This window comes from Tachypleus tridentatus, chromosome 5, assembly GCF_004210375.1.
Source record: "Tachypleus tridentatus isolate NWPU-2018 chromosome 5, ASM421037v1, whole genome shotgun sequence".
In the NCBI taxonomy this organism is placed as follows: domain Eukaryota; kingdom Metazoa; phylum Arthropoda; class Merostomata; order Xiphosura; family Limulidae; genus Tachypleus; species Tachypleus tridentatus.
Genome location: NC_134829.1, coordinates 7787864 through 7805970, shown reverse-complemented (window position 1 = coordinate 7805970; position 18107 = coordinate 7787864). Strand labels below are relative to the sequence as shown.

Genomic DNA, 18107 nt, shown 5'->3' with positions numbered 1-18107 from the left:
TCTTCACATACAAAATTAGTGTGAAATATTTTTCACATTCAAATGTTTTTAAACAACTCTAAATAACCTGAATATAAATTACATATTAAACAACATTTTTTCTGAGAAAACAAGATTTGAAAACCAAACCTTTAATAACAAACACAGAGAAATATAAATAGAAAAAAACTTGAAATAAAATCATAATAACTTCAGGAATAAAATCCATCACAAACATGAGGCACATCTCATGTTTCCATTCATCACATCAGTAGACAAATAACTTCACTCAGCAATATACATTATTTCAAGTGGGTTTCTCGCCATCAAGAATCATTGTATAACTGTTCTTTATGTGTGTTATGCTGTATTTATATAACCACTTTGTGTGTTTATACTGCACTATAACTGTCCTTTGTGTGTTTGTCTATATGTGTACAAACAGAAAAATCACTGTACAACTGTTCTTTGTGCATTTGCCTATATATGTACAAACAGAAAAACACTGTACAACTGTTCTTTGTGTGTTTGTCTATATGTGTACAAACAGAAAAATCACTGTACAACTATTCTTTGTGCATTTGCCTATATATGTACAAACAGAAAAACACTGTACAACTGTTCTTTGTGTGTTTGTCTATATGTTTACAAACATAAAAATCATTGCATAACTATTCTTTGTGTGTTTGTTTATATGTATACAAACATAAAAATCACTGTATAACTGTTCTTTGTGTATTTGTCCATATGTATACAAACATAAAAATCATTGCATAACTATTCTTTGTTTGTTTATATGTATACAAACAGAAAAATCACTGTATAACTGTTCTTTGTGTGTGTAATGCTATATAACCACTGTGTGTTTGTCTATATGTATATATAAATCTTCCTTACCTGTTATACATTCTTCATGACAGAAATATTTAAAACATTCTTTTATTGGTTCATTAATATATATAAATCACTGTATAACCACTCAGTGTATGTGTGTGTTTATACTACAGTGTAACTGTTCTTTACGCATTTATACCTGTACAAATGTTTTGTGTTTATGGTTATATGAACAGTACTTGTGTCTTTCTATAAATGATTGTTAGAAATTTCCAGATAGAACACACATTATCACCTAATGACTAAAGTTACAAGTCATGTCCAAATACACCTAAACAAGCGTTGTTATAAATAATCACATATGTTACTCTGCATCAATTACATTTTAGAACAATTAACAACAAAAACCTCTCTAAAGGGAAAAGATCACCAGCCTGTACCTTGTAACCATACTACACTAATGAGTCACATCTTTAACACAACCTTCACTTCATCATGTGACAGGTTAAATAACAGTGGTTTACTAGCCTTTTACAACATAAATGAGTGAATCTTGTGGTTATCTAGAACTGAGTAAACTACCAATCTTTTGTACACTATAAATTAGAAGGAAGAGCCATTACAGACTCACCTATGTAGAAGAACCCGGCTTCTGCCAACAACTCGGGTCTAACAGGGGCATCTTCTGGCCATGCAGCAAATGATCTTAATCTTGCTGCTAAGCTTGCCTGAGATGAGTGTTTAGGCCCTCTGTGAATATTTATACCCAGATCTTCTAGTTTAATATGCTCCTGATTCACATCCATAAGTTTTGAACTTCGAATACCTTGTTCAGCATCACTGGCACTTGTTTTGTACTTACCACATTCATCATTTCCTTTAAATAAGAGAGACGAAATTCTGGGATTTGCAACAGATTTTTCTGCATGTGCTTTTTCCAAGATAAAAGGGCAACGTGGAAAGTGGCGTAAGTGTTCAACAATGGGATCGTCTCCTTGTTCCCAACTGGAAACAATACCCAGACAGTAGGGGCACTGAACTCTATCCCGACTTCCCAAATAAAAAAATCCTGCCTTTGCCAATTCTTGGGGTTTTATGAAAGACGCTGGCCAGCCGCACTTAAAAGTTTTTAATCTCCTGCTCTCATCAAACATGTCACTGAAACCATTTAATCTTGTTTTGTGATAACTGATCAAATCTCCATTTTGTTGGGTGTTACCATTTCGTTGATGGCCGTTACTCTGGTGTGAAGCAATATTTACACCATTCTCTTGTGGAACAACATTTAATTTGTTCTGGTGTTCATACTGTATGTTAGTGTTTTCAATATTTCTTGGTTCATTTGGAACTTCTTGATGCAATAAGAGTGAGCTATTCCTTCTCTGACTACTGATCAGAGGAACATTAGCTGATGTACCTAGTAAAAAACTGCAACTTGGAGAGCACTGTCGGTGCTTAAGTGCTGGCGAGTCTCCATAATCCCAGTCTTTCAAATGTAGTCCACAGCTAAAACAAACAACTTCTTTCTCACGGTTCAAATAATAAAATCCAGCCTTTGCTAGACAAAACTTATCTACTGGAAAATTAATTGGCCAAGTTTCAAAGGTTTTCAAACGATCCTCTTCACGATTAAAATGACCCCTGCTGGGTTTATTTTTCTCATCAATTAGGGGGCTATCCACTGTCACAGAAGATGATTGAACAGCTGTCATCTTGCTTTATGCTAGTGATAAATTCTTTTCAATTTTTTCTTCCCAATTTATGATCTGAGCTTAAAAGATACAAAAATAAGAAATGAACTACATGTAATGATTACCAAAAAAGTAAAATTATTACAAAAATAGTTAATTACAGAAACACACTAGTTAGTAACTAAGAACAGAACTGTAGAAGTTTTACTTAAGTAAAACACTGACACACAACCAGGTTACTGAAAAGAATACTTAAAACACTAACATAGAACCAGGTTACTGATATGAATACTTAAAACACTAACACTGAACCATGTTAATGAAAACACCTAATAAGAGAATTTCAAATAGATTTTAAAATCCAACTGGTAGTTAGCTCTCAAGACTCTTTTATGTTTTAGAACTGAAGAGAAAGCAGATAAAAATCTTTGAAATTTAATTTATGTATTTCAGTTTTAGGGTTCATGAAGTCAAACAATAAGCAAAAAGAAGTAATTAGAAGTGGAAGTAAGGGGAAGAGATCAAAGTGGAAGTTTTGTTTTCTTTGCAAGAAACACATGGTAACAGATGTTCTGTTTTCCAAAAACAATAAATATTTGGTTTAAAATCAAATTCTACACATTTTAAGTCAGTAGTTTTTATGTAGTTTTATAAAGATTTAATACTTGGTAACTAAAGCCCTCTGTCACTGATTGCCCTATTGTCAATTCCACTTACAATCTTAAACATCTCACATCCCCTCTAACTGTTTGTTTTTAAGAAAAACAAATTCAGATATCTGAACTTCTCCCCAAACAAAATTTTAAAAAATTGTTACATTAAATTTATATTAAATCACATAAAAAATTAATGGCCCCCAGTTAATACATAGGTACCAATCATCCTATAAACCAGTAGCATTCTTACATTCATTGCGGCATATTCATGTAACTCATCAAATGATATAAATCATCCTATAAACCAGTAGCATTTTCACATTCACTGCAGCATATTCATGTAACTCACCAAATGATATAAATCATCCTACAAACCAGTAGCATTCTTACATTCACTGCAGCATATTCATGTAACTCACCAATTGATATAAATCATCCTATAAACCAGTAGCATTGTCACATTCACTACAGCAACAACCAAAATCTTACCATCTTTATCAATTCACCAATCATTCTTAATGCCTACTTTGTTCCATCCAGCCAGTTCTCTCTCCAACCACCAAAAAATAGTTTCTTAACAAACCTTCTACATGACACCATGTTAAATGTTTTCTAAAAACAGTTAACCAAATTCACACTGTACCCCTCATTGTACCACATGATTGGTAAGACAAAATGTTCCCTTACTGACATCATGTTGATTATCTTAAGCTTTGTTAAACAACTCTACAAACACTTATCACCACCTCTAATACACCCGTGATAATTAAAAAAGTTTCTTTACTTCCCCTGAAGTGTTGGACTAACATCAATAAACATCCAACCTTTTGACACCTGGCTACTATTCAAGGACTTAAAACAAATAGTAGCAAGTAGATGACATGTCCAATCCTTATCATTTCTTAAACTTAATATTTTCTTAACATGTTCATAATTAACACAATCAGTTTGTTCAGGATAAGGAATAATGGTTAGATCTTCATTAGTAAGGTTTTAAGAAGAAAAAAAAAGTTAAATTCAATAATCAGGCCATCCAAAATTATTTTATCTGATCATTCTTTGATCAGTCCTTACACCATCCTAACATTTTACTTCTCTCTAATGTATTTAAGGTTTTAATGTTTAGTTTTATATTTTCAGCCAACCATTTTTCCTGAGAAAAACATGGTCATTTAAGAAACAATTCAGTAACTTTCATCTGTGAACATTAAAACATGGTTGTTTAAGAAACAATCCAATAACTTTCATCTGTGAACATTAAAACATGGTTGTTTAAGAAACAATCCAATAACTTTCATCTGTGAACTTTAAAACATGGTTGTTTAAGAAACAATCCAATAACTTTCATCTGTGAACTTTAAAACATGGTTGTTTAAGAAACAATCCAATAACTTTCATTTGTGAACATTAAAACATGGTTGTTTAAGAAACAATCTAGTAACTTTCATCTGTGAACATTAAAACATGGTTGTTTAAGAAACAATCCAGTAATTTTCATCTGTGAGCATTAAAACATGGTTGTTTAAGAAACAATCTAGTAACTTTCATCTGTGAACAATAAAACATGGTTGTTTAAGAAACAATCCAGTAACTATCATCTGTGAACATTAAAACATGGTTGTTTAAGAAACAATCCAGTAATTTTCATCTGTGAACAATAAAACATGGTTGTTTAAGAAACAATCTAGTAACTTTCATCTGTGAACATTAAAACATGGTTGTTTAAGAAACAATCCAGTAACTTTCATCTGTGAACATTAAAACATGGTTATTTAAGAAACAATCCAATAACTTTCATCTGTGAACATTAAAACATGGTTGTTTAAGAAACAATCCAATAACTTTCATCTGTGAACTTTAAAACATGGTTGTTTAAGAAACAATCCAATAACTTTCATCTGTGAACTTTAAAACATGGTTATTTAAGAAACAATCCAATAACTTTCATCTGTGAACATTAAAACATGGTTGTTTAAGAAACAATCCAATAACTTTCATCTGTGAACATTAAAACATGGTTGTTTAAGAAACAATCCAATAACTTTCATCTGTGAACTTTAAAACATGGTTGTTTAAGAAACAATCCAATAACTTTCATCTGTGAACATTAAAACATGGTTGTTTAAGAAACAATCTAGTAACTTTCATCTGTGAACTTTAAAACATGGTTGTTTAAGAAACAATCCAATAACTTTCATCTGTGAACATTAAAACATGGTTGTTTAAAAAACAATCCAATAACTTTCATCTGTGAACATTAAAACATGGTTGTTTAAGAAACAATCCAGTAATTTTCATCTGTGAACATTAAAACATGGTTGTTTAAGAAACAATCTAGTAACTTTCATCTGTGAACTTTAAAACACGGTTGTTTAAGAAACAATCCAATAACTTTCATCTGTGAACATTAAACCATGGTTGTTTAAAAAACAATCCAATAACTTTCATCTGTGAACATTAAAACATGGTTGTTTAAGAAACAATCCAATAACTTTCATCTGTGAACATTAAAACATGGTTGTTTAAGAAACAATCTAGTAACTTTCATCTGTGAACATTAAAACATGGTTGTTTAAGAAACAATCCAGTAATTTTCATCTGTGAGCATTAAAACATGGTTGTTTAAGAAACAATCTAGTAACTTTCATCTGTGAACAATAAAACATGGTTGTTTAAGAAACAATCCAGTAACTTTCATCTGTGAACATTAAAACATGGTTGTTTAAGAAACAATCCAGTAATTTTCATCTGTGAACAATAAAACATGGTTGTTTAAGAAACAATCTAGTAACTTTCATCTGTGAACATTAAAACATGGTTGTTTAAGAAACAATCCAGTAACTTTCATCTGTGAACATTGTTTAAATGATAAAAACTCCCAAGATTGTTTGAGATTCACTCAACAGGCTAGAAGTAATTATTAAATTAACCAAAAAAATAGAAATAATGTTTAAGTTCAATTGTGACTCTTACAAAATTCCCTATAGTTCATAGTATTTATATAGAAATTTTGGTTGAGAGTGGCCCAATAGACTTGGAGTTAGGGTGCAAATAAATATAGATTTTGTCTCTATAGTTTATATAGTACTGGTAATATCACTGGTAGTACATGGTGTTTTTATTTACTGTTTTATAATTTTATGATATTCAGTATAGTTTAAGTTTGCTTAAAGTTAAGCACAATGAGCTATCTGTGCTATGCCCACCACATATATCAAAATTTTATTTAAATGGTACAATGGCAATAAGAAACTATTACACAGGCTGCTAAGCTCCATCTTTAATTATACAATACACATTACTAATAGTAATAATATACAGGGTGGCTCGTAAGTCCCTACCCATCCATATGTTATTATGTTATATTCAATTATGCATGTATTGTTAATTTGTTTCTTTTTTTTTCAGAGAAATATGGCCGATGTAAGCCCATTTACACTTGAAGAGCGTATTGTGACAAGTACATGGGTACATGAGCACAAGAATACTGGTGACACCCTGGATAGAACAACTGGCAAATTTAGAGAAAGATTCAATAAGAATCCACCAACACGAAAAACGATGTCAAACTGGGAGAGCAAATTGTTTGAAACTGGCAACATTAAGGATGCACCTTGTTCAGGAAGACCAGTTAAACGTAGAGTCATGTGCTGGTGTGGAAGAGTCAGTAATTAACTCACCATTATAGTCGACAAGGAAAAGATCAGCTGAACTTGGTATCCTGCGAGCAACCATACAGACCTTTATGAAAAAGGACATGGGAGTTAAGGCATGGTGACCCACATTTGTGAATGAACTAAGTGATACTGACAGAGAAAACAGGAAACTGGCGTGTGATGAGTTACTGCGAATCTTCAATACGATCCCTTCTTGAGAAAAGGTGATGTTCATGGATGAGTGCGCAATTTACCGTTCAAATCGAGCACAAAATGTTTACTTGTGGGCAAAGGAGAATCATCATTATTATGAAGAAACTGAATACAACACTCCGCATGTTATGATATGGGCAGCACTTAATGCTCATATTGTTATTGTACCGTACTTCTTTGACGAGCCAGTAAACCATACCTCATACCTAAACATGTTACAGCAATGGTTTATACCAAAACTCGATGAACTTGGAATCAGAGAGGAGGTTTGGTTTGAACAAGATGGAGTTCCGACTCATTATGCCCTCACTGTTCGAAATTATCTAAACACTCTTCCAGACAAATGGATAGGTCGTGATTCTGTAACATCCCGGGCACCCATGAAATGGCTCGCAAGAAGTTCGGACTTGACAACATGTGATAACTCTCTTTGGGGATACATAAAGGGCATTGTGTCTAAACAACGTTATAATACTAATGATGAGTTGAAGGCAGCTGTTACCATGGCATTTGGAACAATAACTATGTCGAAGAAAATGTCTCACAGAATATGGCGTCGCATAATATTATGCAGTGAGAATGAGGGACAGCACACAACTACACTACACACAAAATATATGGATGGGTAGGGACTTACGGACCACCCTGTACACACAGATCGTTAATTATTTTCAGTTAAAACTGTCATTAAGATTTAATGAATGTTACACTGCATCGATACTAATTTCTTATAATTTAGTATAAATAACGAACTTGCTTTGATTATTATAAAAAATGGATACTGAATCGTTACGTTACGTTACACTCAGTTATTTGTAATTACAGTAGGCCTTGGTTATGACGTGTTTTCAACATAGGATTACTTACGACATAGTTCTACTTCTAAAGGTCCCATCAGCACTTTGACACAGATATTTTCAATAAAATACTACAATATATTTGTTTTTTCGCTCCCAAACTCTATTCAGATACGTAAAAAAACATCCAAATGACTATGAAAGAATTCCCCTAGTTTCCCATCTGCCTCGACATTTTCCGCCTTGCGTAATGGTACTGGTGAGAGTGACGTATTACTCTTATGGTTTATCAACATAGACGTATCGTTTCCTAACGACGTAAAATTTTTGTTTTAAATTACTTTTTTAAATGAAAAAACAACAACATATGTTTAGGGAATTTGGCATCACACTTTCTCTCATCATATACCTTACAAACTGAAACATAAAATATATAATTTATTTTAAAAAATAAAAAATCGACCTTAAATATCGTTACTATTTACAGAAACACGTACCGCTGAGTCGTACTCATTCAGCTATAGATACTGTTGTAATCGGTATCTTTTGTTTTTTTGGGTTTTTTTCAGGCCTGGCATGGCCAAGCGCGTAAGGCGTGCGACTCGTAATCCGAGGGTCGCGGGTGGTTGGTGGTTGGCGGTGGGTGGTGATGACTAGCTGCCTTCCCTCTAGTCTTACACTGCTAAATTAGGGACGGCTAGCACAGATAGCCCTCGAGTAGCTTTGTGCGAAATCCCAAAAAAACAAACAAGTTTTATTTTTAACACTCCTACGAAAAAAATATTTACATCCACTAAAGTAATTTTGGGGCCTATCAGGCCCCATATATTTTTCCAACAGAAACACAGTGATTTAGCAACATTCATTACAAACAACTTTAGAATGGCTCTGACAAACATTTTTTTTACAATTTGAGCGAACAATTTTCGACTGTCTATCTTTTGATCTGCCGCACAAATGGCATCGTCCTCTTTTTTGCCCTCTTTGCAGGCGGTTCACATGAGGTTGTTTTGTCATTATCTTTGCAGTAAATTTCTTTGATTTCAAGCACCAATTGCCGTATAAATTCTCTTCTGGCTCTTGATTTATGTTGACGAAGAAATTCTGGATGTTTTGTCGAGTATAGAACAAAAGCATTGTACGCAGCAAGATCTAGAATGTTATAGAATATGCAGACTGACCAGCGCTTTGATCGCCTCTTTGTTGTATAATATCTCACCAGTTAATCGAGAGTGTCGACACCTGCCTTCGTTGCATTGTAAAGATTGACGATTTCGGGCTTTCCATTCTCTTCTACTTCACCAGACTGATGCTGAGAACTCAGTAGTAGCACATATTTTCCTGGTTTGTCTGAGTGCCAAAGAAGAGTGATGTCGTCATGGTAGAAAAACTTTGGTGATAACTCTCTAGATTTTGCATTTATTTCAGGAGGCAAGAAGGTTCTTGATTTCCGTATGGTTCCAACAAGTCCTGTTCTTTTTGTTCGTAGGTACTTGGCAAGTGTCATTGTTGTGAAGAAATTATCTGTCGTTATTGTCCTTCCTTTTCCAAGAAATGGCTGACTTAGTTCTCTGACTATTCTTTCTCCTTGATTTGTTTCTGTCGTATTTCTAACCTTTCCAGTATAAATTTGAGCGTTGAGGAGGTAACTTGTCTTTGCATCTGTTAGGCAACAAATTTTTATTCCGTATTTGCCTGGCTTTGTCGGAATGTATGTTCTGAAGCCAACTCTTCCTTTGAAGTTACATAGTTGTTCATCCACTGTCATGTATTCGCTTGGGTTGTAACTGTTTTTGCAATTTTCAATGAAAAAATTCCAGACTCCAGAGATGGCGGCATCTTTGATTTTCTATTTCTTTAAGAGTGGATGTCAAATCTGATTTTTGAGCACATTTTTTTTTTACTTTGTCTTGTGTAATCAGTTTTCGCAAAAATGGCAAACCGAATTCGGTTGAAAACATTTCGTCTGTCGATGCATTTTTGGATTTGCTTATTCCAAGGAAAAGATTAGCTGCGATCCATTTCCATAGGTCTTCTTTAAAAATTGGTTCTTTCATGACGGTGTTTGTTGAGTGAATGATCTGTTCCATCATATTATCAGAAATGAAAATTTTGAATGTTTCGAATGGTGTAGAGAATCTTGGAGCAGCTTGCCTTGCAATGCCTGGGTTCCCATTGAATATATTGAGAGCTGCGGTTCTCCTGTTGATCTTTGAAGGAGTTGTTGAATAACTAAAATTCTTATCTTTGGACAAAAGTTCGTTCACTGGCATCGTAGTAAGATTTTCTTGATTACTTTCTTCACTTTCAGAAAGGTACGGCGCGATTTGTTCATCATTTTCGGCTTCAGAAGGATCATCATCACAACTTTCAGAGTAGTCTTCGACATTATCATGTTCACTTTCATCGTCGGATGGTTTTGTCAGTAAATGTACAGCTTCATCAAGAGATATCATTTTTGACACGGTTTGAAGATTTTAGCTCCTATATATATAGGATTTGTGGATTCTTCTAGAATATTCTAGAAGCTTCAAGAATATTCTAGATTATTCTAAATACTTCTATAAAGTTTCTAGAATGTTCTAAAACAGGCGTGGGCAAACTAGGCAATAATCAGGACCGTCTAAAATTATTGTTGGAGTAGAGTTATTATCCTAAATATCCATCTTTTGAAAAGAAGTTGTAAAATTAATATATTTTTACTATAATTTGCTTTTTTCGGTTGCCCAGGCCTGTTCTAGAATTATTCAGGAAATAAATAAAGTCATTTTTATGTTTTTTGATCTGGGGCCTAATAGGCCCCAAAATACCCTTAGTTGATGTTTTAAAAAACATTTTTAAATATTATTTCGCAAATGTCTGACAAGTCAAAATATTATTGCTCCTTAAAATATAAAGGGATAGGGTCAGTTAATGGCAATTTCATTTAAATACAAAATTATTAGCCTAATATTAATAACCTTTCAAGTTGCTCTGGGCCTATTAGGCCCCAATTTTCGTAGGAGTGTTAAAGTTTGTTTCTTACTAGAGATCGAATAGCGTTAAAAGTTTGTTTGCTTAGATATAATTCGGCACAAAGCTACACAATGAGGTATCTGTGCTCTACCCTCCATGGTGCGTTAAAAGAAGAGGTAAGTTTATAAAGGTAATCCATAAATATTAAAGTAATCTACGCTGTTCAGGTGGTCATAAACACTTCTCTTCACTCAATTTTTGCTATAATAAAAAGTCCACTTGTACTAGACTATAATACAACGCTTAGTAGAATTAGATATTCACACGTGTATGTAATGAAATATAATATGGGAAATATACATCTAGTAAAGAGTTGAAGTGAAAAAGTGACATTTAGCTATGGAACTGGTTTAATGTAAGTGCTCAGATGAAAAAAAATAATAGAGGGAAACAGAATCAATACTTCGACTCATTGTTGTTCCCTATTAAATTGAGTTATATGAAACTGAACAAAATTAAAAAGAAAAATAGACCCACAATGTTCTGCGTAAGTCAGTTGAAAGTGAACAATGTTACAAAGCTTTCTGGGCCCACAAGTTTTTGCGTGAAATATTTGAAAGTGAAAAAAAGGTACAAAAAAAGGCTGGACCTACAAGGTTCTACGAGAGTTACTTGAAAGTGAACAAATTTAGAAAGAAGGATGGATTCATAAGTATCTGAGTGAGTTACTCTAAAGTAATCAAGTTACAAATGTTGCTGGAAACTCAAGGTTCTGCGTGAGTTTCTTAAAAGTGAACAAAGGTACAAAAATGGACACACAAGGTTCTCCGTGAGTCACTTGTAAGTGAATAAACTTACAAAAAAGACAAGATCTGGGTGAGTCACTTCAAAGTGAACAAACTTACAAAGAATGCTGAACCCTCAAGGTTCTGCGTGAATCATTTGAATATGAACAAAGATGAATCGACTTAGAAGGTTTTCCGTGAGCTACTTGAAAGTGAGCAAAGTTACAAGAAGGATGGACCAAGAAGGTTCTCCTTGAATTCTTCAAATCAAACAATATTACACAGAGTGATGGACACACACGGTACTGCGTGAATTACTTGAAAGAGAACAATGTTGCATAGAAAAATGGACTCACAAGTTTCTGCATGAATTAGTTGAAATTGAACAACGTAACAAAGAAGAATGGACCCACAATATTCTGCGTGAGTTACCTGTAATCCAACTAAGTTGCAAAGAATGCGGGATCCACAATGTTCTGCGTGAGTCACTTCAAAGTGAACAAAGTTACAAAAAATGCTGTACCCATAAGGTTCTGCGTGAGTTATTTGAAAGTGAACAATTTTACAGAGAAGGATGGACCCGCAATGTTCTACGTGAGTTACTTGAATGTGAACAGAGTTACAAATATGGATGGTCCCACAATGTTTTGCGTGAGATACTTAAAAACCAACGAAGTTACAAAGAATGGTGAACCCATAAGGTTCTCCGTGAGCTACTTGAAAGTAAACAAAGTTACAAAAAATGCTGGATCCACAAGATTCTGCGTGAATCTCTTTAAACTGAATAAAGTTACAAAAAAGGATGGGCCTACTAGGTTCTCTAAAGGTCACTTGAAAGTGAACAAACTTACAAAGAAAGGTAAACCCACAAGTTCTTTGCAAATCACTTGAAGGTGTACAAAGTTACAAATAAGGATGGACCCACGAAGTTCTGCGTGAGTCACTTAAAAGTGAACATAGTTAGATAGAAGGACGGACCACAAGGCTCTACGTGAGTTATTTCAAAGTGAAGAAAGCTAAAAAAGATGGACCAATAATATTCTCCGTGAGTTACATAAAAGTTAACAAAGTTACAAATAGAAATGGTCCTGGAATATTCTACGTGAGTTACCTGTAATTCAATTAAGTTGCAAAGAATGCGGGATCCACAATGTTCTGTGTGAGTCACTTCAAAGTGAACAAAGTTACAAAGGTTACTGGGCCCAAAAGGTTCTGCGTGAGTTACTCAAAAGTGAACAAAGTTACCAACAAGGCTCGACCTAAAATGTTCTGTCTCAGTTACTTAAAATTCAAGAAAGTTAAAAAGAATGATGGACCCACATCGTTTTGCGTTAGTGAGTTGCAAGTTAATAATGTTACAAAGGTTGCTGAACACTGAAGTCTCTGCATGAGTTACTTAATATTGAACAAAGTTACTAAGGATAATGGATCCACAACGTTCTGCATAAGTCACATAAAAGTGGACAAAGCTACAAAGAAGAATGGATCCAGAAGGTTTTGTGTGAGTTACTTGAAAGTGAACAAAGTTATAAAATTAGGTTGGACCCACAAGGTTCTGCGTGAGCACCTGAAAGTGTATAAAGTTACAAAGAAAGATGGATCCACATGGTTGTGCGTGAATTTCTTGAAAGTGAACAAAGTTACAAAGAAGCGTGGACCCAAAAGGTCCTGTGTGAGTTACTTGAAAATGAACAAAGTTATAAAGAAGGATGGATCCACAAGGTTGTGCGTGAGTACCTGAAAGTGAACAAAGTTACAAAGAAGGATGGAAACACAAGGTTCTGCGTGAGTTACTTGAAAGTAAACAAAGTTACAAAGAAGGATGGACCCACAAGGTTCTGCGTGAGTACCTGAAAGTGAACAAAGTTACAAAGAAGGATGGACCAACAAGGTTTTGCATGAGTTACTTGAAAGTTAACAAAGTTATAACGAGGTATTCCAACAACTGTTTAAAATTAACTCGATTTTGAATGCTTTGTCTACACCAAAATGGTTTTCAACATTGGAACTTTAGATCTGACATTGGTATTTTGAATTGAGGAAGTTAGTATAAAGATGACAACCTTTTGTTTAGGAAATGGATTGCAGCAACTTGTCATATAACTATTTAAAGATTGATGGGATATGGTTTGTTAAATATGCCCTACAACATCGTTCTAATCTTGGATGACATAATCTCACACAAGAAAACTTTTGATAATTCTTATGATGAATTGAAGAAATGTTTTGTTAGGTTAACGAAAGAGGATCCTTGGCTTCATATAAAGAAATGTGAAATGTTCTGGCAACAGTAGATATTCATAAAATACTTTAGCGTAGAAGGAGTGTTTACAGGTGCATTGAATAATGACTCTGTCTATGATTGGTTAATGCTAAATAATCCACATGATATAAGAGGATTTCTTGAAATATATTTTTACTATCCTCCTTTGTAAAATAATTTTCTGACATTGCTTTCCCTTATAGAAGTTAGTGTAAAAATCACTCTTGTTGAACTGCTGATTGTGAACACATGTTGGATGCTGAGTATTTGTGGATAATTAGTGCAAGTCATGTAAATCTTACTGTAAGTAAAAACATCCACAATATGAGGAGCTACAGAAGTATTTTGTTGGACACCTCTTGAGAAAGTTTTTGTTGATATACTCTGTCTTCTGGTACAAAGTATCAATAAGGATAAATAAATTATGGCTGTGATGTTTGGGAAAGAACTTAAAGTGCCCTTTGACCTTTTATACTCTCATACAAAGCATAGGTACTCAGAAAGAGTTTTGCATAGAATATAGGGAAATATTAAAAACACTTAATGTCATGCATGACCTTATCCATAAGAGATTTACACGAGATAGTGATAAAGTGGAAACTTGCTGTGGTGTTTGCATTGAAGAGACCTGTTAAGAGTGTACAGTTCATGTTAAGAAAAAGATAAAGTCAAAAGTTAAGTTTATACTTGGAGATATAATATGTTGTACTGGAAGAATGAATTATGTAGTTTACAGAATAATTAAGGATAGACGATCCTAGCTAAATTTCGTCCACTGTGATAATATTGTTAAATGTTTTGAGAATGACCAACAAGGTGGCTCAATGAAACATTTGTAAGCAAAAGTTCAACCTTTCGAGGTTCTTGGTGAGACCAGAGGATGAATAAGGATAAAGTTTCCAGTGGTTTCAATAGACCATATACCTGGTATGAAGTTCCCAAATGACAGGACAGTCATTGAAAACAAAAGTCTATCCCATATTAGTGCCATTCTCGGAAGAAAAAAACCACCAAAAAGACTTAGTGAATAGACAGTTGTTGTTGTTTTTTTTCGTATTAGAATTATCAAAGAAGTGGGCAGTGTTGTAAGCCATATTTTTAATATTTTAATTTAGGTGTTAGTTAGAGGATGCATGATGTTAAGATCAAGTTTAGCAAGTGTAGTCCGAGAATACCTAGAACATTCGAAAATATTAGTGATCGAGAGACTTTATTAAGTATCTAGAAAGAATATTACATTATAGATAAAGAAATCAGTAAAACTTAAACGAGTCTTTCCTGTTAATAGAATACCAGTAATTCAGCAGACTATTTAGTTTGAGTAAAATCATTGTAAGTTTCTGCATATATTCAGTTATTCGTTTGATTGATGGTGTTGTTGTTGCTTGTTATAAAGCAAAAGGCTACATAATGGGATATCTGTGCTCTGCTTACCACGGGCATCGAAATCCGGTTTCCAGCAGTTCAAGTCCGCAGATCTACCATTTTGACACTGGAGGTTTATTGTAACATAATTTTAGTTGTACGTTAGTTGTAGTGAGTGTATTTCTGTTGAATTTGAAATTAAAAACGATATTTGTGGACTGAGACCAACGAGTGCATCCGTGTATAATGGATAGCAGCCTGTAGGATAAGAAATAAATAAACTAATTTTTAGGCCCGGCATCGCCAGGTGGGATAAGGCGTGCGACTCGTAATCTGAGGGTCGCGGGTTCGCATCCCCGTCGCGCCAAACATGCTCGCCTTTTCAGCCACGGGGGCGTTACAATGTGACGGTCAATCCTACTATTCGTTGGTAAAAAAGTAGCCCAAGAGTTGGCGGTGGGTGGTGATGACTAGCTGCCTCCCCTCTAGTCTTACACTGCTAAATTAGGGACGACTAGCGCAGATAACTCTCGAATAGCTTTGCTCGAAATTCGAAAATAAATGAAACTAATTTGTTATCATTATGTGGAGCGAAGCTGTCCATGTTTTCAAAAGATAATGGAACAGAACCGTCCCAGGGAAAAAACAACATTAAATATAACGTTCTTTCACTGGGACGGTTCTGTTGCATTATCTTTTGAAAACATGGACAGCTCGCCCCAGTGAAAGAACAACATTAAATATAACGTACACAGAAACATAAAAGATTACTAGCCTCTGACCATCATTATGTGAAGCGAGCTGTCCATGTTTTCAAAAGATAATGCAACAGAAACATAAGAGACTACTAGCCTCTGACCATCATTATGTGGGGCGAGCTGTCCATGTTTTCAAAAGACAATGCAACAGAAACATATGAGACTACTTGCCTCTGACCATCATTATGTGGGGCGAGCTGTCCATGTTTTCAAAAGATAATGCAACAAAAACATAAGAGACTACTAGCCTCTGACCATCATTATGTGGGGCGAGCTGTCCATGTTTTCAAAAGATAATGCAACAGAAACATAAGAGACTACTAGCCTCTGACCATCATTATGTGGGGCGAGCTGTCCATGTTTTCAAAAGATAATGCAACAGAAACATAAGAGACTACTAGCCTCTGACCATCATTATGTGGGGCGAGCTGTCCATGTTTTCAAAAGATAATGCAACAAAAACATAAGAGACTACTAGCCTCTGACCATCATTATGTGGGGCGAGCTGTCCATGTTTTCAAAAGACAATGCAACAGACACATAAAAGACTACTAGCCTCTGACCATCATTATGTGGGGCGAGCTGTCCATGTTTTCAAAAGATAATGGAACAGAAACATAAGAGTTTACTAGCCTTTGACCATCATTATGTGGGGCGAGCTGTCCATGTTTTCAAAGATAATGCAACAGAAACATAAGAGACTACTAGCCTCTGACCATCATTATGTGGGGCGAGCTGTCCATGTTTTCAAAAGATAATGCAACAGAAACATAAGAGACTACTTGCCTCTGACCATCATTATGTGGGGCGAGCTGTCCATGTTTTCAAAAAATAATGCAACAGAAACATAAGAGACTACTAGCCTCTGACCATCATTATGTGGGGCGAGCTGTCCGTGTTTTCAAAAGATAATGGAACAGAAACATAAGAGTTTACTAGCCTCTGACCATCATTTTGTGGGGCGAGCTGTCCATGTTTTCAAAAGATAATGCAACAGAAACAAGAGACTACTAGACTCTGACCATCATTATGTGGGGCGAGCTGTCCGTGTTTTCAAAAGATAACGCAACAGAACCGTCCCAGGGAAAGAACAACATTAAATATAACGTACACAGAAACATAAAAGACTACTAGCCTCTGACCATCATTATGTGGGGCGAGCTGTCCATGTTTTCAAAAGATAATGCAACAGAAACATAAGAGACTACTAGCCTCTGACCATCATTATGTGGGGCGAGCTGTCCATGTTTTCAAAAGATAATGCAACAGAAACAAGAGACTACTAGCCTCTGACCATCATTATGTGGGGCGAGCTGTCCATGTTTTACTAGCCTTTGACCATAAGCTGTATTTCTCTTGCTACCGCCACCTTTGCGATGGTATTATTCGTATATTAGAATATTGACAGCAATATTTATGAAACATTTACAGTTCAACTTTCTGGGTTTTTCCACAAATTCTTGTTAATTTTGCAATCCAAGATTATAGGCGTATAGAATAGGCCTAATGTTAGATTTGAAAATAACGTTCCACATATTTGCAATGGTGAAAACTAACTTTCTGAGAGGGAGAAATGGTTTAGTAAACAACCTGCCACTTGTATGACATGATAAATTGGACATAATAACTTTATATAAGCTTTTATAATAAGTTCTGAAACTTACAGTTGGGGCATATGGGGGCATTGTCGGTATGTTCTGAGTTTACAACTTTTAATTCCGTGTTCATTTTATTTGAAACTAATAACTTCATGTGCCATTATTCCTAAATTACCATATGTAATGTAATAGTAAATAAAAACGTTTCAACTCTTGACAGTAATATTGATGAGACATTTACAGATTTCACAGTTCAACTTTCTAGGTTTTCACAAATTCTTGTTAATTTTGCCATTCAAGATTATAGGCGTACAGAACAAACCAAATGTGAGATTTCAAAATAACGTTTCACATAAGCCAAAGTTGTTGATTGGTTGATTTCACATGAATAAATAACTACAATCAATTCTATAATTTAAATACATTGTTGGATTTTGAATTTTAATTTAAATATTAAAACTTTCGTTACTCTAGAAACTTGTGATAATGATGACACCAGTGATTAAAACGTTGTATGTGTTCTAAAAGCTAATCTTACTTTAAAAGCTGTAAATAGT

The 18107-nt window shown here is 34.5% G+C and overlaps 1 protein-coding gene across 2 annotated transcripts in view; it reads right to left on the bottom strand.

Moving 5' to 3' along the window:
• LOC143250446 (putative inhibitor of apoptosis) overlaps nucleotides 1–8257 on the bottom strand; it is a 34629-nt gene extending 26372 nt beyond the window's left edge. The window contains exons 1-2 of one of the 2 annotated variants that reach the window (XM_076500988.1): nucleotides 7897–8257; nucleotides 1445–2584 (exon numbers count right to left, since the gene is read on the bottom strand). In XM_076500988.1, the coding sequence (XP_076357103.1) occupies nucleotides 1445–2525 (1081 nt within the window). In that variant the 5' untranslated portion in view covers nucleotides 2526–2584; nucleotides 7897–8257. The remainder of the gene's footprint in view (nucleotides 1–1444; nucleotides 2585–7896) is intronic. The other variant, XM_076500989.1, reaches the window with a different exon arrangement.
• Nucleotides 8258–18107: the final 9850 nt, after the last annotated feature.